This window comes from Diadema antillarum, unplaced genomic scaffold, assembly GCF_040938485.1.
Source record: "Diadema antillarum isolate AM-2024a unplaced genomic scaffold, OU_Dant_1.0 seq00000510_RagTag, whole genome shotgun sequence".
NCBI classification, from domain to species: domain Eukaryota; kingdom Metazoa; phylum Echinodermata; class Echinoidea; order Diadematoida; family Diadematidae; genus Diadema; species Diadema antillarum.
In genome coordinates, this window is record NW_027271464.1 from 599,634 (window position 1) to 627,093 (window position 27,460).

Below are 27,460 nucleotides of genomic sequence, written 5' to 3' on the forward strand. Positions count from 1 at the left end.
ATGCATTTTGAATTTTGTATGCATTCTGCTTCCTGCTGCATTGTGAACATTTCTTAAACCTGCAAATAAGAAAATGAAAAAGGAGTAAGAAAAAAAAAAGATGAAACTTGGCCCTGCCCTGGAGGGGGAAAAACTAAAAGGGTAGACTATAGATTTAAAACTTAATACAAAACATTCACTCATTTTAACCAGTAAATTTATATTAAACATACGTTTGCCCAACCAGACGCCGTGCGCCAGCACCGACACTTGTGTACAGCGATGCTAGGGCTGTGTATAATTAAATATACGATATATACATACATGTATACTGTTCAGACAGATAATTTGTCTGTCCTCTGGAGGCTTTTAAAAAAAATAACTTTTTGACTTTAAGTTTATGGCCCTCCTTCGATCGGAAAGAGGGGATCCTGTGAAAGCCAGATATACTCATAGTCTCTGTGGAGCATATCCCCGACTTCAACAAGATAAAGAGTCAAACTTAAGACCCGATCTTTCGGTCAGGGTATTGTACCGGTATATGAAAAATTCACTCTGTACCATACAATCACACAAACTAGTAGTAAGATACATGTACTGTATGTTGTGGATTGTATTCTATAGTCATATCCATTTTTAATTTTATCTTATTTAACCTGAAACAACATCAATTCGGGAAACCCACTCACAAGGGGGGCCCCTCCTTAGTACTGTAACCCGTCCCCCTTATAAGTAACCCCGTCCCCCTTATAAGTAACCCCCGGGGCACCCCTTATAAGGAGTCTCCATGCTTTTTTGCAATGCAACGCGAAAATGAAAGGACTGCGGCAATTCGCTTGATTATGTCCATAAAGCTTCACAAGTTTCCTAGTTACTCACGAAATTTGAGCAAAAACGGTTTGAGGCATCATATCTAAAATCATGGATTTAAATGCGATGTCAAACGACCCATGCGAATGCTGAAATGCGAGCGATTACTGGCGTGAGTGTCGCCAGGCGCGGCGGCGCGGCAATGCTTGAGTGCAGACGTGGCGACCGAGTACGAAATAGACGCATAGGTCGTTTGACATCGCATTTAAATCCATGATTTTAGATACAAGTATGATGCCTCAAACCGATTTTGCTCAAATTTCGTGAGTAACTAGGAAACTTGTGAAGCTTTATGGACATAATCAAGCGAATTACCGCAGTCCTTTCATTTTCGCGTTGCATTGCAAAAAAGCGTGGAGACTCCGTCCTAAAGTTATAAGGGGTGCCCCAGGGGTTATTTATAAGGGGGACGGGGTTACTTAAAAAGGGGGACGGGTTACTTGGAAGGAGGGGCCCCCCTTGTGAGTGGGTTTCCCGAACTGACATACATGTTGGGTCATTTTACATTTTTATTTTCACCATGCACCATATGTTCAGACATGCATTCACTGCATACTGAACACTGTTGTAAACTTGTTACTAAATTGAATGTTATTTGTTAAATTTACTAAAATGTTAGACTTGTTTAATCCAACTAAGTTTACCAATATCATGTAATTTACGTTTGTAAAGTGTAAAACCCTGAGTCATGACTATGAGAGTATCCTGAAAGACAACCCCGAGCAAGCAAACCAAACTAATTTATAATCACATAGCCTTACTAAACGTTGGTGTCAAGCTGGAGGAGAAAGAGGAAATCCAAATAAATTTACAGTAAGATGAGGACCCTAAATGCCTAACGCTAGACACGTCCACCTGGTGACCTACGCCTAGTCAATAAACAACGTTATATTCATCCAGAATTAGAAAGATTTTGGATGAAGTTTCTCTAAACTAGCAACCAGGAAATAGGAATTTTCATCACTGCTCCCCCTCTGTTAAATTGTACTAAAATCTCTGGAAATACTTACCAATCACTCAGATCTCGCACAGTACACTTGTATTATTATCAACCTTTTCCAGCAGTATTTTACACGTGTAGCGCGCGTGTTGCGAAATGGTAAAGCACAGTACTAGCACAGTACAGCACGGCAATATGCGATCGCCATGCATGCACGTTGCGTATGCGCTCGCCGATCTCTCACTCGCTACCTTTGCATTTTTGTGTGCGTGTTACGTGTGTAAGTACCGTGTGATACGTGTGCGTACTGCTGTTGCGTTTACACGCTGATTGTGCAATGGCGACGATGACAAGGAATCGTTACTCAGCTTCCAATGTTCGCTCATTTTTCTTCATTTTTCAGCTTTTTTCTTCCTAACTGTGGCCAACCATTGTAATTATGGCGACTTAGGTTCCAGCAGTCGGCGGAGTGTCTTCTGAGAGAAGTGAAAGGAAAGTGTAATTCGCCGAACTGTCTCGATACGATAAGCAGAAATAAACGTCAACTTCAGTGTGTGACAAATCAACTAACATTACAGGGAAAGCAATATTGTGGGACTACGAGATCGAGTAGCTACAGGGCAGTCTTTCCAGAACCAGTCTGTGCCGCACGCTCTGTCTGACATCTGTGTCGTGTGTCTGGTCTGTTTCGCTGCTCCATCCTGATACGCAATCCCTTTTCCAAACATTCGGTATCTTTCCAGCTTGACCTTCATTTATTTTTTTTCCTCGGTGACCAGGAGACAATTAGCGTATCCTAGAAATTAGAATAGAAGTAAGGTCTACTTTCATCATGTCCAAAGCTACAAAGCGGAAACACGTCACGCGGGAAGTGTTAGAAGATTACATTTTACCAGAGGAGAATCAGCAAATCTTAAAGGTTGGTCATTTAAGATTACCTTGGAATAAACTCTTATCAAAAGTTGTAATGCTAGTGTTGCTTATTGATATAAAATAAATGTTATATTCTTATTTCGGGTAAATTACAGAATACTGGCAACCAATCACGGAGAGCGCAAATCGCTCTGAAAAGAGCGCAATTACGCTTGCCGATAGCAACCATGAACCATCTGAAATATTAAAATCTGATCTGCGATACGGTCTGTGATTCGGCTGTCGACAATTACATTTGTTTACGTGTATTTTCTTTAATCTGTGCGATGAGAAGTAATGGTACACACAGTGTATCTTACGTTGTTCTTGGGGGTTTCGGGTGTGTCCCCTGTCTGATCCGAATAATGTAGTTCTAACGTTTATACTTCTACCTACATGTACACGTTGTACATGTAGATCCTGACGATCCTAGTCTAGACTAGCTGTTAAAATTTTCCTGAATTTTAGGGGCTGAGGATAGAGCAAAATATCCCGTTTGCGGCAGTTTAAGCATTGTTAAAGGGGTTTTCCAACTTGTAAACAAATCAGGCAAATTATTTTCAACCATTTCAGATATATCATAGACAAGATTATTCATTAACGCAATTGTTTTCATAAAAGAAATTTACCATTGATCAGCGCAGTTTTCATGATTTACCAGGGCAAAACCCGGCACAATTTTCGCCGATAAGGGCGATATGCGACGTAGTATTTCTGCTTGCGGCACGATGTACAATCCCTATGCAATACGCGCATGCTCCGCGATCTTTAGCTGAATGCCTTCGCATGTCTCGCGAACATTTCGTAAGCGCCAATTCCCATTGCGAAAGCACGTGAAAATAGCGGGCGCACATGCATTGGCCACACAAGATCGCAATTCTGGCGGTGTTGTTGATGTCTTTCTAGTGTTTTTCTGAATTTTTTCGATGGTAAAATCCACTTTCCGAACAAAAATGGTGTCCCACATCGGCTCGCGAAAGTTCTATTTTATGTGAGGATATGTTTTCAAAATCCATGAGCATCGGGAAAACGACAAAAAAATCAAGTTTCTTGGACCATTATTTCTTAATTGTTATGTTAAGAAGTACCGAAAATTTTATTTTTGATGCGATATGTTGTCATTTAGGTGAGAAAATTTCACACTGTCAGAGATCGTGCCCATTTTATCGGTTGGTTTTTGTTGATTGCTAATGTGTTAGTATATGTGTAGTGTGCATGTAACAGTGCAATGCTGTGTTTAGCGGTATATTACCGTGTATGTTGCACCTGCCGCGAACGGCTGCACGGCCGCTTACTGCCACAGTTGCTCTAGTCCGTATTCATGTAGACAACTGGAAAATGATGGCAATTTAGGTGAGACTGGAAAACAATCACTTATCTAATTGCTGGTGCTAGAGCTTTACGCCCTGTGCGGGTGCGTTTGACAGCCTACCATGTTGACTCAATATACAGCATACGTACATGTACATTGTGCTGTGTACAAGTACGTGTGCGTATTGAGTCTGCAGATTGCGCGCATGTTTACTAGTATATAGTGTACGGGCTAGTGGTTGAGCACGCGGTTGTCTCATGACAAAACGCGTATCATACGCGCTGCCTTGCCAAACTAGTGTAGTGTGATTGATCGTGAATGACTTGTGTCAAAAAGAGATGAAGGAAGAAGGATGCCAGCTGTGATGACGTCATCACCTTTAAAGTAGTTCCGCCAAAATCGGCTCGATTTAATTTATTGATGATTTACCGTACTCAAGTTATCTTGATTTAGAGCAGTTTTCCTCCGAAACCACTCAATTTTCTTAATAATTGTGTGGTCAACCAACTTTTTGACAGTCGTTCTGTTCCCAGACTTTTTTGAGGCCCCAGACGACGGGAAAGAAGAATTTCAGCCCTTTGGGCTGAAATTCATCTCAAAGGAAGAGCCACCTGAGGCATCTCTGGTGGCTCTTATACGCACCAATATGCTAATTTATATGACGCAAAACCGGTATTCTGTAATTTCCCCCTTATTTTGTATCTTTAATCAAAGAGTGGTCTATAAATAGGGTCTAGTAGTATAGTACATAGGTCCACCTAAATTTATACATGTGTTGGCCCTAGAGAGTAGAATCTATGGCAGCATTTCATTTAAGGTAAGTAGGCTCTAATAAGATGGTATGAAACTTGATGGTATTGCAATACCATAGTCTTCAACTATTTATATGAAAGCGTTTTAGTAAGTGTTCTTTTAATATGCAAATGATCGGTGTGTCTCAATCTCAGATACTCGGAGGGAGGGGGAACAACCTCCATGAGGCCCAGACTTCCTCGGGGGATAAATTCCTCATCAGCATGCCCACCAGATTCCGCAAAAATGTGTGGATCAAGCGAGGTAAGACACATGTGCATAGCACAGATGTTTCAGACTGGGATCAAATGTTTAAAAACATATGAACATATTTCAAGAAAGTATGTTTGTTTTCCTTTTCATTGTATTATTATGATTTTTTTTTTAATGAAGAAAGTTAACAAGAGTGGGGGGGGGGGAGGGAGTAAACACCATGCCCCCACCATGGGGCCCTCTCAATGGAGCTGAACATTGCAATTCTGTTTAGCTCCCTTCTACAGTACTCCAGTATTCTTGACCTCAGTGTTAATGTCCCAATGCAAGGCACTTCCTCCTCAGTCCTTCAACAGGTACTGAAGGTGCCAGTACTGCAGTATCTTGGTTGTTTGCTCCTAAAGTGTATTTGAACTGTATCCTTTTAATTTGCTATGTAGAATCAATCCACTCTAACTCAAACTAACATGAAACAACATAATAAAAGATAAAAAAGAGCTGAAACTAACTGAATTATTAATTTTTTTTTTCTGCTAATCACTGTCTTTGTTTTTCATTGATATTATCTGTGAATCCTTGTAAGGGGTATGTTTTATTACCGTGTAAAAACTGGCGGTATTTTATTAAAGATGTGAGGCATCTGTTTTTGTCAGTTTACATGTACACAGTAACACTTTAAGGGACTAATTATAGCCTCCCATGAAGTTTGCCATAGTTTAATCAAATCTTACATTCATACTTAATACATATCTGATTGTATATGTGTCGAATATACTACTAATTTACTCTGCTTCAAAATGATGTATTTTTTGTGTTTTTTTAAAAGTGAAAGTCAAATATTTGATTTCAGTAATGGTTTGAACGCTGTGATTTAATATCATCTCTTCATTGACTACAACACGCTCTAGTCAAAATCAAATTCAACTCTACCTGTTGTCTGTAACACAGGAGATTATGTTGTTGCGGACCCCATCGCTGAAGGTGACAAAGTGAAAGCAGAGATTGTAGCCATCCTCTATCCTAAGCAGATCAAGTACATCAAGCATGAGGGCCTTTGGTAAGATCTATATCATTATACAGTAGCACTATCTGAATGTGTTTTGTGTTGTGCTAGCAGTATTGCAGTATTCGGTAATGTTTGATAGATCGTTCTTCTATATTGTCAGTGTAAATATGAGATGATATACAGTTAAACTCGCATAAGTCGATCTTCTCGGGACTGAGCAAAACACATCGACTTAAGCGATTTTCGACTTGTGCGTAAGTCGAAAAAAATCGACTTAACAACAGTTACACCACATGTACATTATGTATAAATGTACATGTATGTTGTCTACTCTGGAGCCGAGAGCTGGAGAGGTGGTGTGCCGCAGCGCAGGTCGCCCGGCAGGGCCGCGGCTAACTTTGCATGGACAGTGCATTAGTATTGGCACAGGTCCGATTACTTTACACCCTTGTTAAACCTTGGGGAAGTGAATATGAACGATATTTGAGCAGTGATTGATTCCAGTTTACCATACCGTGGCTTGAAATGCGTGTAACCTTAGAGGTGTAATTCTGATTTACCTGTGCCCGTAACTTTCCCCCTTCTTTCCGCTTTGAAAACTCAGCAGCTTCATCCATCCACTGCACAGCGCAGACTGCAAACATACACAGACTATACACAGCCCAGTCGCTGTACGCACAACTATTACACAGCCGAGTCGCTGTACGTACCTAGCGCTAGCGCGACAGGGCTGGACCAGCGGACCGCTCCAAACACGAAGAGAGTTCAACAATCGCGTGCGATCGCTTTGAATTTTGATACTTTAGATCTTTTTTTTGTCACTTGTCTGGTCGGGCTAGTTCTTATGTAAACAAAAACTGGCATCTCGTGATTTTGACAGTGATTTATTGCACAATAAAATCGTATTCGACTTAGGCACAGTGAATTCAATGGTTTTTCCGTGAAAGTGTTCTTGGAATTTCATCGACTTAGCCGAGTATTCAACTTACAAAATTCGACTTGTGAGTGAATTAATACACGTAAGTCAATGGGGAAAAATCGGGACTTTTTTAAATCATCGACTTGCGCGATTATTCGACATATGCGATGTCGACTTAGGCGAGTTTATGTAAATTCAACATTTAGGGAGTATACAGCTCTACACATAATATATCCTTTGTATAAAGGGAAGATGGAATGTTGTATGAAGGATCCCATGGCATGTACATGTAGCAGCAGCAACAACAACAACAACCCTGAAGTTGTCTTGGTTTTGATATTGCAATGCAGTTGATATGGATGTGCATGTCATATTTGCGTTGGAACAAGTAGATTGAATTTCTTCTGTGACTTGTCTTACCTTGATAACTGATATTTGGGGGGGGGGGGTGTATTCCTACTTGTACTGTACAGTGTAGTACATGTAGAAAAGCCCCCTTCTTATCAAGAAATGTTTAAGTAAAATAGAACTCATTGAATAAGTCCTTTTTTAACCCTATTTTAACTGGGCTATTTGAGACCAAGTTTTTACTGGGGGGGGGGGGGTCAATTTGACCCCCCTTCAGATCTCGGCCGCCGATTGCGCAATCGCTGCAAAATTTTGCCTGAACATAGAACCAGTTGTCAACTACAAGATTACATGGTCATACAATAGAAAAATGTTGATTTTATATTTTTAAATAAATTAATTATGCAAATTTACGTATGAAATCATATTTTCACCTATAACTCCATCAAAAAGACTGAAGGATTGCTTAATATTTGTGTCAGAGTTCCTCAAGACACATGAAACAATTTCCTTGGAAAAAAATAGCGCGATCAAAATCAGTTTCTTTTTTTTTATTGTTTTGTTAATTTCTTTTGTATTTTATTGTTTTTTCGACCTTTTGTTTTCTATTGTTTTTTGCCAAATTTTGTTGCGAGCACTTTTTCAGGCTTATCTACATTAGAATTGATTGATTTCAATGGTTAAAAGTTGAAATAATCTAATTCATATCAATTAAACAAAAAAAATGCAATTTGCATTGGATTTGCACACAAAATCATGAATTTGAGCTGTTTTGGGGTTGACATGCATATGCAAAACATTGCGTAACTTCTGAATGGTGTACCCGTATGTCGCAAATTTGGTCTCAAAATATGCGCGAGACTTCAATGAAAAAAGTCATGAAACGATGCGGCAAAATCTTTGCGTGTTGTGGAATCGTGGCGCGAAATGTTGAGGGGGGGTCAGTTAAAATAGGGTTAAGGGGACTTCCGTGTTACAGATACAACTAGAAAAGCACTTGGGGAGAGCACAGATCTCTACCAAGCATCTCATTTCCACCCATACACACATTCTGAAAATTGCCCTATTTCCCAGTCACAGTGTGTCTCAGTCTTCCTCGTCAGCTTACTGCACACTGTGTCTTGAGCACACGCTAAGTATGCGTATGTACACCTCAGATGCTTACAGCTTGAACTCCATCATTTGTTGGCCCCATTTGCCAATTAAAACCTTTTTAAATAAATTGAAAAACATTCCTAAATCAAGACGGTGGTCTGGATCACTACCAAAATTCAATCATCCATTTCATGTGTCATTATCAACTTTTCTTGTAAGTTTCATCCAAATCCATTCACAACTTTTTGAGTTAGTTTGCAAACAGACAGACAAACAAACCAATGCAGACAAAAGTATAACCTCCTTGACAGAGGTAATAATACCCCTGTGATTGTAAAGACATGATTCATGACTTTTCCATTTGTTAATATGATGTTTTATTTCTTTAAAAAACTGAAACTATTCATTATTTTAAGAAATAAAAAATAACTCAAAAATTCAAAACTAATTCTGAAAACTGAAAAGATTTGTAATTCTCATGAATAATCTGTTAGAATCAAGTATATGACTCTGAAGTTGAGTTGGTATATACCATACAGAAGAAATTTGGGGATTAATGTATTCTTTGACTTCAGGCCCCTTATAGTGCCAAACTGTGATTAACAAATACTTTATATGCATTTAGTAGTATGTTTTTTCTCTAACCTACAGTCAGACACATTGATAGATCTGTTTTTCCTCTTGTGCACGTTTTTTGAGTTAAATGAGTCATGCTAACCTCAGAGATAAATACATTCATTTATGGAATGGCAGTCAATATATGCAAAATCACATTTTAACTGCATCTCTATGTGCATGATTACTTATTCTGAGGTCTAAATATGTTTTGTGCAGGCCCAAGGGTTTTGATGCAGAGCCAAACCAGGCCAGAGAATCTGACCTCTCATCAGATGCAGGGATTGACGGTTTGACCAGACAACTCAACGCTGCAAACTTGTCTGGAGACGGGGAGAAGGGACTGACGGAAGATGGCGACAACCGCGAGGAGGTTGAATGCTACGAGGATGAGTACAGCAGCGAAGATAATGACGATGACCTCTTCGTGAATACCAACCGACCGACAGTCACCTATTACTACTCGGAGAGCTCGGAAGAAGAGGAAGATGAGGAGGAGGAGGGGGAAGGGGATGACGACGGAGATGATGCAGATGATGACAGAAATGAGGGAGATGGTAGTGGCGGTAGCTATGGTGATGACACAGACCGGTAGGCAGACTATGACGCAAAAATTCATGTTGCCAAGTGAGGAACTCTTCCCATGGGGGTGAGTGTCTTGATGAAGGAAGGGACATGAGAGCATCAGAACACTGACATTTTAGTGATACATATGTGTGAAGAGGAAGTTATGTCATTATCAAAGAGCAAAGAGCAGTATGAATGTTGATACAATGTAAGTTGTCCAATATGACATTTCCCTCAAGTTTACCCTGGCTATTTAACCATGTGACGTGGCGTGGTTCTCTGCATGAAGTGACAGCAACTCTTGTTTTAGTTTTAAAAAAAACAACAACAACACTGTAACTATTTTTCATCTGGACACTGCTGGGAACCTGTCACATCCTGCATGACAGAAGAAGGCAATTCTTTATCAGAGAAGTGTGATGGTATTAGCCCTATGGGTACAAAATTGTCGAGGACTACTATCTGCTTATTAAGTGACATCACAGTCACATGCCTAAGACAGCTTGTAATGGGATGTTCGCAGGGTGACATATTAAACGACGAGCTCTCATTCTGATTCTGTATTGGCTCTCAAATGTGTGATTTCGGTCACATTTTCACATATTGTTATGTATTGCTCATTTTGAAAAAAAACAAACAAACAAACACCAAAAGTTCCAAGGGTAGGTTCTCTTGTACAATCGTAAGTATAATGTCCACGCTGTGTATCAGACTCCAAAAATGAGTGTGGTGCTATTGCCATTGAAATATTGTGTGCCATTCTCCTTCTTTTCCTGTGAGCTGTGTGTCACATTCAACAACAGTCCACTGTCGTGAGAAACCCTGTGTTCCATTCGTATTGCGTTGAATACTATGTATAAGGTTGTCAGATTGGTAGACTTCAGATGCATTGCAGCTTTGAAAGCCTTTTGACAGATTGCGTAATGCCAATTAATCGCAGATGAAACACGGCTCTGTTTTACTGTAGATGGGTATTTTGTTTTTGTTTGTGTAAACACATCTCTTTCATATTTGTTGGCAGTCTTTGCCTGAAAAAATGTAGAGAGGTTTGAGTGATAGATGACTGAACAAAATGGTGGATTTCATGTGCATGTAGCCCAATGGTGTCTGCATTGAGATTGCAGCAGGCCAATGGCCCCACACCTTCCATTGAGTTCTGCATGGCTGGTTTTAAGGTGGGCCCACTCTTGAACCCTACAGTGTCCAAAGCAATCGTGTGTGCTACCAGCCCATGATCTGCCAGTAGAGTGAAGGAATTTCAGTGTTGCAAATGTTCTTCTGTATTTTCTCGAGTATTCATGTGAGTTGTATGTTCATTTTAAGTATACTGACGTACAAGTGTATGTTTGTGTGATGTTCTTCATGCCATTAAATGCAAATTACAAATGAAATATGAATGTTGTTATTGCACATTTTCCTTTTTTTTCCTGCATACTCATTGCCTACAGTATACAGATGCTTGACCAAGGTTGCATGTGTCTTTTGCAAGCATTGCATTTTGCAAGCAGGATTCATTGTTGAAATTGATGACACCTCTTGAAATACTTTCAGGGTTTAATATTTTTTTCTAATTATTTTTTAAATATATTTTTGTAAAATATTCAATTAGCAACCCTGACACAAATGCAAATATGTAATGCTTGCATGCTTATGTGTGAGCATGTATGTACAGTCGATCCTGTCTATAGTGGCCATCCAAGGGAGACGAAAAAGTGACCTTTATAGACAGGTAGATGCTATAGACAGGGTCTGTAACATGCCTCTTCTCTCAGAGGGAATTTTTTAGTGGCCATATGTGGCAGGTGGCCACTATAGACAGTTGGCTGCTTTAAGACAGGCTTGACTGTATTACAATCGTATTTACTGTATACAAGTGAACCCTGTTAAGAAACACGGATACAAGATTTCATCAGGGAGGTGTGACAGAGACTCCTGCACATCTCCCTTCTTTCATCATTATGAGAAGATTTTTCCCACCACAAATCTTTAGCATGAATGTCTATGGCACAACTCCCTTGATGTAGTGGGCTTATTTTTGAAACTTATAACAAGATTTGTTAGTACTACAAGAGGATTTTACTGGTGACACCATCATTATTTCCCATACTTACATTGTTCATTACAATGAGATCAAATGAGAGATGGGGGGGGGGGGTGATCAAATTTGAAACTCAAACATGTTTACAAATATGTACATTCTTTTTTTTCACAATATTCTGTTAGACACAAAGTTGCTAACAACAATTCTCTAACCTACAAGTGGGGCTTAATGTGTCATGACTATCTGTAGTCCTAAACGTGTGTATTTTACAGCAATGTTTGGGCATCTGTTTTATTGGATTTAAAGGGATCGTACAGATCTGGTTGAGACCTAATTTCACGTTTCTAACTTCTTTTTTTTTGTGAGATAATGAGAAACCACTTATGAAATATGAAAGAGCATGTAATTCTATAAGGAATTCAACGTTTATTTGATGAAAATTGGTTTTGAAATGGCTGAGTTATCAAAAAAAGAGCGATTCTAATAAAGTGTGGGACCCACACTTTATTATGATCGCTTTGTTTTACTTTGTTTTTGGATGTTTCAGTCAATCCAAACCCGATTTTCATCAAATAATCTTTGAATTCCTCTTAAAATGGTATGCTCTGTACTACTGTAAAAGTGGATATTTTTGCGCGACTAATTTTTCGCGCTTGACCCAGTAAGAAGAGTTTCTCATGTTTTTAATTCCAAGGAATCAAGACATCCGCTACTGGAACATTATGGCAAACAAAAATATTTGAGTGCTTTTATTTTCGCGCTGGCTTCTGGTTGCGCGAAATGCGCAAAAATTTTAACACAGCGAAAATTTCCACTTTTACAGTATATCAAGTGTTTTCTTGGTATCTCGCAAAAAGTTAAAAGCCCAATTCTCATCTCCACCAATACTGTATCATCCCTTTGATTATGAGAAATTCTCTCGGTCCAAGTATCTCTTTGTAATGGGGTTTTATTCACCTGTATAATGATTGGAAGGTGCCATGTAAAAAATGTCTATCATACAGTTTTGAATGTACATATGTATACTGTATAATTATAAATAGTAATAGTGAAGTCACGATAGAGGAATGCATTAAATGCCAATTGGTTTTTATTCAAAATTCAAGTTTTCGGGGGCCTCCCCCTTCGTCAGGGATCATACCAGATGAAAGTGCTTAAAAATCTTTACAGTGATATCAACTGTTGATATCACTGATATTACTATTGCTATTACTATTACTACCAATTATTTATATAATTATATAATACATTATATATATATATACATATATATATATATATATATATATATATATATATATATATATATCTTTTTTTTTTTTTTTTTTTTGTAAATGGAACTGAGTACAGCTAAAAATGAACACAAATAAACACCGATATCATTTGTACAGATGTGGTGCAACAACTGTTTATTTTCTTTTCTTTTCTCATAAAACTACAATACATGTACAACAAACGCAAGGACGTCTGACAGTTCTTTTTCTTCTCTTGTCAAGTTCAATATCTATCTTCTTCTTTTTTTCAAATGTATTCTCATTTGTCAAACTGTGAAGGTTGAAGTAAAACATCTACATGATATATATTCATATATATATATAGGAGATGCAGTTCTTAGCTAGTCACCGTTACACACAGATCTAATTGGTATATGAGTCAAAGAAACAGAAAAATCCACTAAGGCAAACATGAACCACAAAGTTATTCGTAAAGTCCGCTAAAGTTTTAGGTCAAAGTAGATGCTACATGCCACAAGTCGTTCACAATAGAAACCTTGCCCTCGTCTGCTTTTTGACCAGCATTGCATAACAAACGCCACCATCTTCTCGGCTTCATCTTAATTCATGCGAGTTCACGACGCAAATACAATGTAAAGAAAGAAATGGATCCAAGTTACTCTCAAATATCGCGTTCAATATCTCTACAAAAATTAATGTTTGTCATAGTGTGCTAGGTGAAGAATCCTAATCAATTGCCGATTATCATTGCAACAGGTCCACAGGTAAACATACAAGAGGAGCGTCATCCAAATTGGCAATGACCATCACTCAAATAATTAGCAATGTAATTGAGCTTCCTTTTTTTTTTAATCTTCACACATAGATAACAAAGTTCAACAGGACAGTATATTTCTCTCTCTCCCTCTCTCTTTCTCCCTCTCCAGAAACGAAAACAAAAACATGAATCTGTATTTACAAATTTTTGTATAATTTATAGCACAATCACTCAAGAGTACATACATCTGCTGCAAAATTTCCTCGACAATTTTTTCCCCCGATTTTTTGAAGAATCTCCAGCACCTTTAACATCTACACTGCCATTCGTTTCTGAATGTGTTGCCTGCACACTACACACATGTTCTACCTAGCATTTAACTATGAATGAAAAGTTTAAAAACAGATGCAGCTACCACATCCACAAGTATGCCCGATTTCTGGGTGCAGCCTCTTCTTTGGCAGTCAGTGCCAAAGCAGCCGCTGCAGGTCCGCGATATTCTAACGCTACACATCCATGTCTACAAAATTTTGAGTGACGCCGCTCATTCATCTAGGAACGCCTACAAGCTGACAGGATTGAATGTTGACACTGCGAAGAATTGGAAAAAACACATGAGCCATGAATGGTCTTTGTACAATGGATATTACTTCTACAGCATCAGCCTCATTGCTCTTTCAATTGACAAGGATGAATTCCCTCAATTTATTGCCCACCAGCTTTGTGAAAATCTGGTTGTCCTGTCTTGCATTGACATACTTACCTACTACTATTCTTCATTTGACACTAAACACATTTTTTTTTTTGCTTTTTTGTTTTAGTTTTTTTTTTTAAACTGTAAAGTTTCCGGCAAGTTCGTTGCACTATCTGCATGGACAACATCACATAGCAAATTTGAATGGCATATTTGATTGGTGAAATGCTACGAGTCAATGCTCGGCACACTATGACCTATATTTTTTTGTTGAAAAGAGATAGAAAAAAAAGAGAGAAGAAATGGGCTCCTCAAATGGTCAAAATAAGTACACGAACATCATTTCAATCCGTGATATATCACGTTTCTTACTCTAAAAGCTTTCTCATTTACATCTCGGTCCATAAAATATGATTGCACACAAACCTGTTGCAGCCTCTTTTTTTTTTCAAAGTTTTCTTTTATACACAAATACAAAACAGACCAACACAATGCTGTATTTTTCCCCAAATGGACATTGTCTCCTTTAGAGTTGTTATACGGGTATTCAAAGACTAAAATCATTCTCCAGTACAAAAAAATAAAATAAAATAAAATAAAGGTGATTACAAGAGCACATAATGCTTAAGAGAGATATCAATAACCAATTAGCATGATTTTATCCGCGACCTACATCAGCTCATGTATTTACATAAGAACAACAGCAAAAATGAACTTGAGTTAGAAAATAATACTCCAACAATTATCATGATCATAAAAATAGAGTTATCTCTTTGCCAAGTAAGACATTAAATGAAGAAAAAAAAAATGAGAAGATAACATCTTCAGGTCACAACAAGCAGGACAAGTGAGGACAGAATCAGATGTACAGTCTACAATACGTGAAATAGTGTATGTGTTATTCTTTAAACCTCCCCCCCTCCCCCATCCGCCTTCTTTTATTAACACTGACATTTGCAACAAATCTTACTCTTTTTGACTTATTGCTGTCAGGCGATACAAGTTCACATCACTACATGATGACACGCAGACTGCATTGATATGGTGTTCGAAAAAAAAAAATCATATAAAAAATCATATCATGCGCATCCTCATCAGAAGGTTTCCATGGCAACATGGATGCATGTGAGATGTTTGCCGGAGCGGCAACAACTTTGCTCCCAAGTTCAACTGTCACCAAATAGAATCTAGAAGTGGTGTGAGATGACTAGCTCATTACAAGTCATTTGAGTGGGACCAGTCTTTGAATTTGATTCTGTCACAACCGTCCATTCTACTACAATGTACCATGAATTTGAATCTTGTGTTACACCCCCCCCCCCCCCCCTCCTCCTCCTAGCTTAGCATCCTCTCTAAACAGAATCCAATAGTGGTGGGGGCATCAATATATTTTCAACAAAATTGGAAAGGTGGGGTGGGGGTGGCCATGGGGGTTGAGCAGAAGTGACATCAATAAAAACAGAAAGACAAATTTTCTCTTTCAAGTCTGAAAGTACCATGCTGGTTTTCAGCTCCTTGATTTGCACCATTCAATGTCATTTTTTTTTTCTTTTTTCGTTAAATACAATTGCACTGAAGGGCAGTAAAAAAAACATAATTTTGTGTACATTTACATCACTGTGACGACTATCAACCCTTTGAAAAAAAAAAAAGATATATATATATATTTCTTTCATGTAACAGTTTGCCTCATGCAGTAAAGGAAATAAAAAGTGAGAGAAAAATAGAGGCCCTCAAGTTATCTTGAATGTAAGCATCAATTGGCAGATAAGAGAAAGAATGAGAGGAGTATTAAATCGTAGCTACATAATGTTGAGGAAATAGATGTTTGACGGGACAGCACTAGACTTTGAATCTCCCTGGCAATCATACGAAGTGAGGAGGTTGAATAGTTTGTGCACACTTGACTGGCTGTTCGTTGCTGATCCTGGGGATTTGAATCCAGACCACAATGTGTGAGGTTGTTAAATGAGGATTAACACTGCTCCTCTCTACTCTGGTGCAAGAATGGGCAAGAGGAAAGGTACGAAGCCTTGTGTGCTTGGACGCCGCAACTTTGTCGACAAAAAACAGGCGGCAGGAATGCTGCACAGAGGGTGCAGAGAGGGTGTACATTACTGCACCAGAAAGCAATGCATACAGCAAACCAGTCGGTAGGGGTTGGCTAGTGGGCTGGTGAGTGGGTTGGGGATGTGAAGATTGGGTGAGAGAAGTGGCTGAAAGTTGCAGTGACCACAATCAATCCATCAAATGATTCCCGACATATTGTGCAAAGAGATCTCTGTTCCAACAAATCCGTTGATTCTGCGGGTGCGTCTGGCTCATGAATGACCCTCGCATCAAACTGTGACACTTTCTCAAATGAAAAGAAAGAGAGATTTGTGCATGACAAGAAGTTAGTGTGCACCACAATTAATGATTGCTTTCCCTAGATGCAGTATGTACATATTAGAAGTCCATAATTAACACTGAATGGCAGTCACATTTTGAAATGCATGATGCTCATGTAAGAAATCTTGAGCACATCTTACATGAGGGTACCCTGCTTGCATATCAGACACATGTGATTCTGTAGCGAAGACTGGAGTCTCAAGTTGAGAAAACTTCCTTGTTTGTAGATCTCGACTGTTACAGCAACTCTGTTGAAGACACTCTGATGAGATTACGTTTCGCTGGTAACATCTGGGCATCTCTTAGTCACATGAGCAAATACTGTGCAATTGGTGGCAATGTGTAAACATAATCATTATGAAAGCAACAACAGTGCCTCAACTGGGAATGGGTGCATTTTTCATAGGATTATAATACTGCCGAAAACAAAGAAACAAGCACAAAAATTATGCTATCCGACAAAATCACATCAAAATATTTTTTTCTCTTCCATCATTTTTGTTTGAGAATGCAATTTCTTGGATAGAGGGTGGAAAACGGGTGTCTGGGCGTGTTGGTCAGATTCTCCCTCGCCGGTGAAGGTGGTCGGAACTACTGGACCGAGTGATTCTCCTACCACTGTGCATGCCCCACTAGCAAGATGAAGCACTGCTAGTTTACAGCAACCCCTCAATGTTCAGATATGTCCGTGTGCAAAGCAGCTCTGGTGGAATATCCTCAAATCAAGACTTGCCCTAATACAGACTGAATGTGGATATATATCTGCAGAAGGGAAAAACAGTCGAAAGCCTGGAGGCAAGGCTACAGAAACTGTAAGTGTGGGCCAGTATGATCAAACATGGACCACTTGCATTTTAAAGGGCAGGTATCTGTTCTTTGTCAACCGGGCACTGGCCTACAATTTGATACATGATAGAATGCTCCTGCAGTAGAAATAAATGTACACATAAATGTTCAAACAGGAAATGTACCTCACTCACAAGTCAATTGTGCATTTGGACAAACAAGACCTATCTTCTTCTTTTCTTTCTTTCTTTCTTTCTTTTTTTTTTGCAGCCTTTTAACCCATTAGCTATAGAAACCAAATTTGCCATGTATCACTTCTATGGCAAATTACCATATGTCAAGCAGCAAGGGCTTAAACATACTTTCGAAAAAGAGTCAGAGATATGAAGTGAAAAAGCTAGTATTACTTCTGATACTCTCGCAAACCACAAATCTTAAACTACCATTGCACTTTGTCTGAATCCCCTATGAAGTAGGTTGTTTAAAGAAATAAAAAGTAGACAAACACATACAAAGATTGCAGGAACTCTAAAAGTAGCATCTAATCTCAGTCCTAGAAGCCATGAGTTGCTGACCCATCTACACTCCCATGTATGCCAAGCGCCAATTGAAGTCTGGTCTTTTTACCTCCGCCAAGGGAGGAGGTTATGTTTTCGTTACCGTTTGTTTGTCCGTGCGCAAAATAACTCAAAAAGTTGGGAACGGATTTGGATGAAACTTGCAGGAAAGGGTGAGAATGACACAAGGAACAGATAACTAAATTTTGGCAGTAATACAGAAACTTTTATGGATTTAATGAAGGATTTTCAATATTTTGGCAGGTAGTACCTTGGGAGTTCAGGCTGCGCATTTTTGAGGTTTTCATATGCGCACTAAAGTGCGTGCTCAACTGCGAGGCGCACCGCGCAGCTCAGAGTTGATGACGTCACAAAAGCCTTCGATATCTGGGAACTTGGACGATTTTTAGCATGCAATACGTACAGGTGGAAATCACTGATCTTTGGAAAAACAGGATTATTGGAGGAAATTAGCTGCTTGGCGGAGGTCTGCGCTCTCAGCGTGCTTCTCTAGTTTTTTGGTTTGGTTTTTTGTGTTGTTGGTTTTTTTTACAACCTATTTTAGGCTCAGAAGGGCTACTAATATATAATTTTTGATGAAGAGATACAATGTATATCCCACTTTACCCTGTTGTCATTCAGTGCTCTTTCTACCATGTGTGTGTGTGTGTGTGTGTGTGTGTGTGTGTGTGTGTTACTTATAGGTCATCTTTTCAAATGTGTTCACTTTATATAGAAAAAAAAAACAACAACAACCCACAAATATTTTCAGAGTTGAAACTGCTGGGGAATAACAGATTTCAAGATCAATAAGAGGAGATCATTGGAGCCCTGTAGTCTAGCTTTGGTAATGTGTCACAGCAAAAATAAGATCAAGGTTGAATTTTCACGGGTGTCTGTGTCATTATACATTCACATGAAGACAGTCAACATTCCAGTCAAAGACAGAAACAAAAAAGCTGTACAAAGGCAATGTTGTTATCATACTTTGTTTTCTTTCCTCATCTGTAGTCTCTCTGTATTCTCTTCTTTTTCTTTTTGCCCTGCACTGTGAAAGCACATCTGATATTTAACAACTGAAAAAAAGTTAAGAGCTGCTCCTTTGTTAACAGGTCAGACTCACCCTGTTGAGAACAAAACTGATTTTGCTATAACGCGCATTTCCCATAGACATCTGCCTGAGTGTACCCTGGATTAGTTTCCAAGGGGTTTATGGCAACATACTACAAGAGAACATTTAGATGGCAGGTGTTAGCCTGTGGGAACATTGATCTGTATGATACAAGTTCGATAAATACTTCCACACTTTGGGACAGATAAAAAGAAAAAGAGTTGGTGGTGTTTACTTGTGAGATGTAACAGAATAGGAACTGATTTTATGGCACTTGGGAGGTGAAAGTGAATTTTCACCCTTGGCAAAGGGGCTACACTCTTCTTTCATCTCTATGAGTGACACGCCCAAGACTATACATCGCACAGGTGTTGAGGTCAAAGGTCAACGTGGATGGCCTCTGCAATATTGAAGGCAAAGATTTCAGCGTGAACCATTTCTCCCCAAATCAACTCTGAAAGCACACATGATATCGTTAACATACACACATATACCTAAACTGCTCTCTACTTTATGTTCAGTCAGTCAGAATAGTCTGTGAGATAGTGCTTCCTTTTAACAAGATCCACTCTGTTCGGGTGGGAAACCGTTTTCCTACGTTTAGAGGCTGCACTGACAGTTTTCCCCGCATCTGTGTCATAAAACGGCAGAAAGTCAAAAAACGTTGTCATCTTGGACAGGATATTGCAACACGCATTTTCGTTAAAAGTCAGTCGATCACACATATTATGTACACAAACATAAAAAAAAAACACGAGATAAAATGAAAAGGAGATTGCATCTGTGATGGCAAGAAACAAGAGAGATACAGCAAGACGACAGCGAATTATTTTATCACATAGGAGGAATTGAAGAAAACGAAAACACATCTTTTTTTTTGCCTCCGAGTTCAATAAATAATCCACCATCAATACAAAGAGAGACATCGTATTTCCATTACTACTTATAATGAAATAATATATTCATATTTATAGATTTATATATATTTATATATATTATGATGATATATACACGTTGGCATATTCATTATGTAGTCACATTTGTGCCTTTCCATTGTTTTTGTTTTCCAAATACATATGTACACACATATTACACATCTTCTAGCAGTCGAATCTGTCATATTTTTGAATTTATCATAGTATTTAAAGAATGTCACTCACTCGTGGGATTCCTTGCTCCTCCCATTCATGAGACACGATATTTATAGCTCCCATACACAGCACACACATACACTTACTGTTTTTCGTTTTTTCATCCTTAACAATAGAGTGGCGCCAGCTTCCAGAATGAAATCTAAACAAACGTAATAAAGGTCATGGCACAAATAATCTTCCCAGATTTGAACTTTTCTTTTTTTCTCTCCTCTAATTACATCTTGACTACCAAATTGTGATCATTAAAACTATTCTTGCATGTACACATGCCAACTTGCTACCTAAATTTGCTACAAGCTCATTGCATGTCATTTTTTTTTTCTGTTTTCATATCCTAAGAGATAAATCAGATCTTTCTCCAGTTAGTTAACTCTTCAGATCTTTGCAATCTTTTAAGTTATTCCCATGTATGCAGGTAAAAATCATCGTCACAGTTGAAAATCCTTTTTAATTCCTCTTCACCTAGACCTGCCATGGTATAAATTCATGAAAAGCATGAACAGACTGACTGCATAAAAATATCCCTTTACTTCTGGGCCACTACAATACATGGACATTCCAATTGCTTTTCTTTCCCTATCTGTGCATTTGGTTTTAAAAAAAAAGTCCAATTGCCATCATAAATGAGATACAGAGATTTCCATGGTATCAAAAATGTATGAGAAAATAATGGCAAGTCATTTACACGATTTTGACGGGGTGCGTGAGAAATCACTTCCGAACAGTTTATGTTGGAATTTCTTGGGATTGAGTGTGTCGTGTTCACATATTGGAATGATAAGTGGAAGAATCTGAACTGATGTAACATGATGGATTAGATACTCCTACTCCTCCAGCACCATGTCTTCATCAGATTTGTCCTCCCCCGGACGCACACGAACACCAACGTTCGCGCAGTCGCCATGCAAATTCATCACGTTCTGCTGCTCCTATGGAGCATGTTTTACGGTACACAGAACATGACGAACTCCAAAACTTCTCATGCCCATCTGTCTACAGTGGATAAAAACTGATAATTTGTTCAGTTTTCAGTACCTTCTGTATGTTTTTATGCCCACTGCAATAAGTAGCCCAACACGATGCTATTACTGCCTGAAGGCTGATTTCACTCTCAGATATTAAGCACGAAAATATGCAACAAGTGATGCTTGTCACAATCGACAAATTCTACAGACAGTTTATGGAACAGACAAAAAAAAAGTGTGCCACAAATGCAGAATACCTTCCTGATTCAATGCACATGACTATTGCTTGGAGCCTTGATTGACAAAATACGAGCTTATATCCTTTGAAAACGCACGCGACTGAAAATCTGAGTAGTGATGAAAATTATGGCACAATATCTAAGGACAGATACCACTTTTGTGGTGATGATCAGAAAACTCTGAATATTGCATGGATTTCTTTGCTGAGTTGATAGAAATACATATAGGATTGTCACAACGCTTTTGCTTCAAAAACATCCAAAGACTTAAGACCCTCATTTTTAAGCGCTCGCCATGCGATGCACCCAAGAATTTACAGTTAACACATCAATGATTTCTCCCCTCGCACTCACACACCTCTTTACCTCTGAAACTAACAGAAGAATGTAAAGGTTGCATAATTCTTTGTCAAGACTATTTCATTAGTTTGCTATTTATCCCATAATAATAACTACAAAGATCTGTTGATCACCCTCTTTTCACTACTACTGCAAACTACGGCATACGGCGTGACGTGGGAACACCACTCAATGTGCAAACTGATGTGGGAAGGTGTGGCCGACACTACTTATTCTACCTCTAATAAGTCCATTCGCTGAGAAAGACATGTGTTTCTGTCTGATGAAGACACATTCCCACTCCTCTCTCTCTCTCTCACTCTCCTTCCGTCTCTCAAAGTTCCCTCTGTCTGCGCAAGCCTCGCCTGGCGATTTTCAGACACAAAATGTCGGCGATTGTCGCGAGCCAGCCGCTCTAAACCTCAGCCTCCCCTCCACCTTGCACGTCAGCGCCTTCCTCCACATTCGTTCAAGTATCTAAGAATTGCTAGAAAAACACCTGTCATTCTTGGCTCTCCTGTGATTCTTGTCTTCCGGATAACTGATGCTGCATGATGAAGACGACGGCCGTCACATACTTTTTTTTTTCTCTCCTTTTTTTTTGCGTGTGTTTTCCACTGTGAAAAGATGCCCTGTCGTCAGTCGACCGGTCGGTGCGCCGGCTCTAGTCGATGTCCGTGGTGGTGGCCTGGCATTCGTCGGCAGTGGGGCGGGTGTAGGTGAATCCTGAGAACTCGCCCTGGTTGATGGACTCCACGATCTTGCTGGTGATAGGTGTCAGTTTGGGTTCCTCCCGAGTGAAGTCAGTGTCAAAGTTGTTCCAGTCCTTCTTAGTTTTCTGTTGGAGGTGAGAGAGAACATATGGAGCACAAATTAATAAGAGGGCGACAAGTTCTGGTACACACAGCAGGGTGGCAAACATTAACCCCTCTCCCCCCCCCCCCCCCCCAATAAAAAAAAAAAAAAAATCAGGGCACATTCAAAAGAGCGATCAGGGAGGTTCTTGTGTGTTACTTGCATCTCAATAGGCAATAATACATCCTGCCAGGACAAAAAAAAAACTACAGTGTAGAAAAACAATCTCGGAGCACAGACCTCTGCCAGGCAGCTCATTTCTACCACTGATCTTGCTCTTCCACAGAGATCAGTGATTTCCACTCATATATGCATGCTGAAAATCGTCCCATTTTCAAATACGGAAGCCTTTTGTTTATGTCATCAGCTTCCAGCTGCGTGGCGCCTAGCCCGAGCAGAGCATGCTTCCTAGTGCACATACGCAAACCTCAAATGCACGCAGCTTGAACTCCCATGTTCACTGACCCTATCTGCCAATATATATATATATATTTTTTAATCCCTCAAAAATCCATAACAATTTCTGGATCACTACCAAAATTTAATCATCTGTTCCTAGTGTCATTATCAACTTTTCCTGCACGCTTCATTCATATCCGTTCTCAACATTTGGAGTTATTTTGCACACAGACAAACAAACAAATCAATGCCGATGAAACCATAACCTTCTTCCTTGGCGGAGGTAAATATCTGAATTTTCAGGGAGATGCAGCAGTGCTAACACAGGCCAAATACTGTATATGCCGAATATTTCGTGAGGTTTTTATTTCCATGAATTTCACGAATCAGGTGATATTCGTGAATTTATAGACAAGGGCAAATATTGACTCTGATCCCGATATGAATATGATGCCCACGCATACATTTCTCCATTCAATATTGTGCTTCACGATCGCGAATTGAACCATTCACTCGCGAAATCATCGACCAGTCCCGATTCGCAAAAAATTAGACTCGTTAAATATATGGCATATAGAGTACAAACCACAATTGCAGTTAACTTCATACTGTACCAAGTTTCAGTATAAATTATGGATATACAGAGATGATTAGAAAAACATTGCTCACAGGACAATATAGCGTGAATCATGTTTTTTTTTCTTATTTAAAGCATAGTGCTTGATGCATTTGACATGCTATTCTACATCATGTTTGGGCTGGCTTTGATACATGGACTAAAATCAGGTGAACTGAATAATGGGAGTTTCATCAATATCAGGCCGAAAATAAGGACTGTCTTGGAATCTCCCTTCGAACAGTATCACAAACCTTTGTCAAATTTCCTTCTTTGACATTTAGTCAATAGGAGTACAGAGTACCATACATATTGACTTTTAGTGGGAAAGGAGGTTGCAAATGAATAATCATCCACCAAAGTCATGAATTTCATGATTTTGTGAACAACCAAAACATGGGAAGTTACAGGGTCACGTCATCATCCCCTCTTTCAATATGCATGGTTTTGGCAAAAAACTGAAACTTTCATAACTTTCCTAAGTTACCTCTGAGTTTGATGAGACATACCACTATCATTCTTCTCATCTAATTTTACTCCATTTATTCATGTCAACCTGAATCTGTTTGCATTTGCATTTGAACCCAAACACCCTGACGAGGTTTGTAGATTGGAGATCATGGAAGCATATCCCTATCTTCACACAAGCAACTCATGCAAACTTGAGGAAAGTCCCGAGCAGACCCAAATCTGCTTTGCCTTTGGCAGCTACTAAAAGCTTTTCAAAATTACAACTGATTATCTTGGCCCTCGTCGGTGCAATGAGTGGGGCAGGTGGGGGCAAGAGGAAGGAATAAAGGAGGATGACGCCGCAGCTTCATGGATTCAGTTTAATGATCATCCTCGAGAAACTTTGTCCATTGGATCTGACAGGGTAAAAACATGGCAGCCTCTAAGATAACTGAAAGAATCCCTTTTACTACCGGCAGAGAATGCTACAGGGTGCCCGTGTGACTGGAGGAGAAATGGAAACTTTACAATCTGGGGCTTGAAGGAAGGAAATGGAAGCTGAAGGTGGGAAATGTAGCAGCTTCCACAGATAATGAAAGAATCAAAATGAAAGAATTCAAAAATTGCCCTACAGTGGCGAAAAAATAAGCACTGATATTTCAGTGTTTTAGTAGGAGTAATGAAAACACATCATGGGCATACATACTCGGGCTGGACTCAAACCAACGATCTCCTGATCACTAGACAGGTGTCGTGTATCCACTAGACTACCAAGCTTTTACCCAACAGCCAGTGCTAGCTCTTATCCCTTATAGCTGCGGATACTGCATATCTATTCAGATTTATGAACAAGCGGTGCTTATTTATGTCGATGTGGGCAATTCATCAATTAGTGGCAACAAAAACAACTTCATTCATTCAAGCGTATGGCACAGTGTGCCTGGTTAATACCGTTTGCTGACTATTGCTAGTCACCTGGGGAGAACCACGAGGGGTCGGCATCATTTGCCCGTTTTCTTGTGTGGGTGGGTAGGGGGACCACTTCACCGGGTTGGCACCCTGCTCTTTGCGAGGAATGTATGAAGTGGGTTCTTCTATGTGTGTGTATCATGGCTGTCACACACATGGGACCTCCATTTAATGTCCTATCCAAGGGACACAGCGTTTTGCCTCTTACTAGAGGGGACAGAATGCTTACACACAACATTGCTCAGTAAGACTCGGGAATCGAACCCAGTACTCTTGGATGTGAAGGTGGATTACTGGCGTACGCCACAATGCCCGGCCAAAAAACAACTTGACACAAAACTCATTGAGCTGAAGGAATTACTTTTACCACCATGACGGAATGATACAGGGTACTAGTTCTACAGAAGAAGAGAGAGAGAGATGAGATAGAAAAAGAGGAACTTACAATCTTGGGCTTGAAGGGTGGCTCCACCTTGAGGTCTTCCAGATCCTGCCAGCTGATCTCCCTGAAGAAGGAGTGCTGTAGGATGGCCCTCTCTCCACCCTGGGACTCCATGCAGCCAAGACGTTTGCTGGGGTTCTTGGTCATGAACTGCCGAGGAGAAGTGAAACAAGGGACAAAAAGGTACATATGCATGAGAAAAATTAAAGATGTGAATGAAAAATGGTATTAGGATATAGCCAGGGCTGCAAACTAATCCGTTTTCCCTACTGGTCTGAACCTTAAATCTACTGGTTCTGGGTTTTTTTCTTCAATTGGCCCCGATGAGGTCATTTTTGTTATTTTACCTGCCATGTTGGACCAGTATATTTAGTAATCCCTGAAAAGTTGCTGGTGTGACAGTAATATTTACCGGTCTGGGACCATCGGACCAGTGCCAGTATTCAGCATTGATATAGCAATAACAGCTTGATTCATTCACATTATATCTACCCCATAAAGTTTATGGGGGGGGGGGGGATTTCCTTTCATCGATGGCTAGCTGAAAGGCACATGACCTTGATGTAACTACACGTATACCTAATTTATATTACAACACTTGACAGGAATGTATGCAAGTCATCTGTAACCAATTCTATGATTTTTATGTCTTTTTTGGTTACTGAATGATATAACATGGGTGGTTGCTGGAGGAATGTCCACCTCCACCTTTCCTCCAAACCACTACTCTAGCGTGGCTGCAGACCTACCAACAACTGTTGTCCAGTGTACTGTCTATTACACTCTGTTTTCAGTTGCAACAGGAGTGTTCACACTAAACACAAATACTCACTCTAGATAATTGTAATCATCACTTGGATGGGTAGCTGTGACAGAGTTTTATGGATAGTGACAACCACCTTGAAGTAAGTGTATACTGCAGTTGCTTTCTTTTATTTGTGGTCAATTATATATACATCAATACATTGGTTTTTTCAACAATACAGTGGTTAAGTGCAATTAGTCCATTGACACCAATGCTAAGGAGTTCATTAGTCCCACCAAAGTGGCCATTTCATTCCTATAAACCTCTCACTACCCCTCCCCACCCCATCATCAAAATTGCCCATGCTATGCAAATTAAGCCAAGTTTCAGAAAAAAAAAAATGTTTTATTCCTTTTCTTAAAAACATGTTATCTTTAGATGACAGGAAAAAAAAAACACACAATATATATCATCAAAGTATACTAGTTGGCAGTTCTGTGCCCTTCTTTAAGCCTTCTGAACTCTCGCTCTCTAACACCCTGGGACTCACAGCCTTAAGAATGGACGTCGCCTCTTTGCTCAGCCAGACGGGGTAGAGCACGTCGTCATGGAGGATTGAGTCGAAGAGGTCGTCCTCGTTGTCGGCCTCGAAGGGTGGCTGTCCTGCCATCATCTCGTACATGAGGACGCCGAGAGCCCACCAGTCCACCGAGGGGCCATAGTCCAACTCTTGGAGGATCTGCAGAGCAAAATGGCCGCATAGGGCACAGATAGGTGTCGGTTATTTGGGTCACTGCCCTGTTCTCTTATGAGCTCCATGCGGCTTCTATATAGGTACCGGTATTGATAATTTTGCAAAGGTATCAATTGCATTGGTGGTAAACTACATAAATATACATGCACCTTGTTTTGTTTTGTTTTAATATAGTGGTAAAGTTCATTGTGGTTGTTATTTATTTTGCACCTTATGAAGAAATAGACAAATAAAGACATAGAGGTTCTCAATAGTTTTCTTTTTCTTTTTTTTTTGGGGGGGGGGTGGGGGAGTAAAATGTGTGTTGTTGTGAGCAGACATAACCATGAAAGACTGTGCAAAGTTATTTAGCTTCCCTTTTTTTTTTTGTCGAACTGAAGAAGATTTTGTTCG

At 39.5% G+C, this 27,460-nt stretch overlaps 2 protein-coding genes across 2 annotated transcripts in view; one reads left to right on the forward strand and one right to left on the reverse strand.

The window, feature by feature from the left end:
- Positions 1-2,616: 2,616 nt before the first annotated feature.
- Positions 2,617-9,643, forward strand: LOC139734096 (probable RNA-binding protein EIF1AD). The gene is made up of 4 exons (XM_071644909.1): positions 2,617-2,708; positions 4,961-5,069; positions 5,967-6,075; positions 9,221-9,643. The coding sequence occupies exons 1-4, from the start codon at positions 2,622-2,624 to the stop codon at positions 9,594-9,596; spliced, it is 681 nt and encodes a 226-aa protein (XP_071501010.1). The 5' UTR covers positions 2,617-2,621; the 3' UTR covers positions 9,597-9,643.
- An 11,882-nt stretch (positions 9,644-21,525) lies between these two features.
- The window catches only part of LOC139734110 (calcium-independent protein kinase C-like), a 150,665-nt gene continuing 144,730 nt past the window's right edge, over positions 21,526-27,460 (reverse strand). Inside the window, exons 13-15 of the mRNA XM_071644927.1 lie at positions 26,864-27,052; positions 25,572-25,718; positions 21,526-22,675 (exon numbers count right to left, since the gene is read on the reverse strand). Coding sequence (XP_071501028.1) covers positions 22,502-22,675; positions 25,572-25,718; positions 26,864-27,052 — 510 coding nt within the window. The 3' untranslated portion in view covers positions 21,526-22,501. The remainder of the gene's footprint in view (positions 22,676-25,571; positions 25,719-26,863; positions 27,053-27,460) is intronic.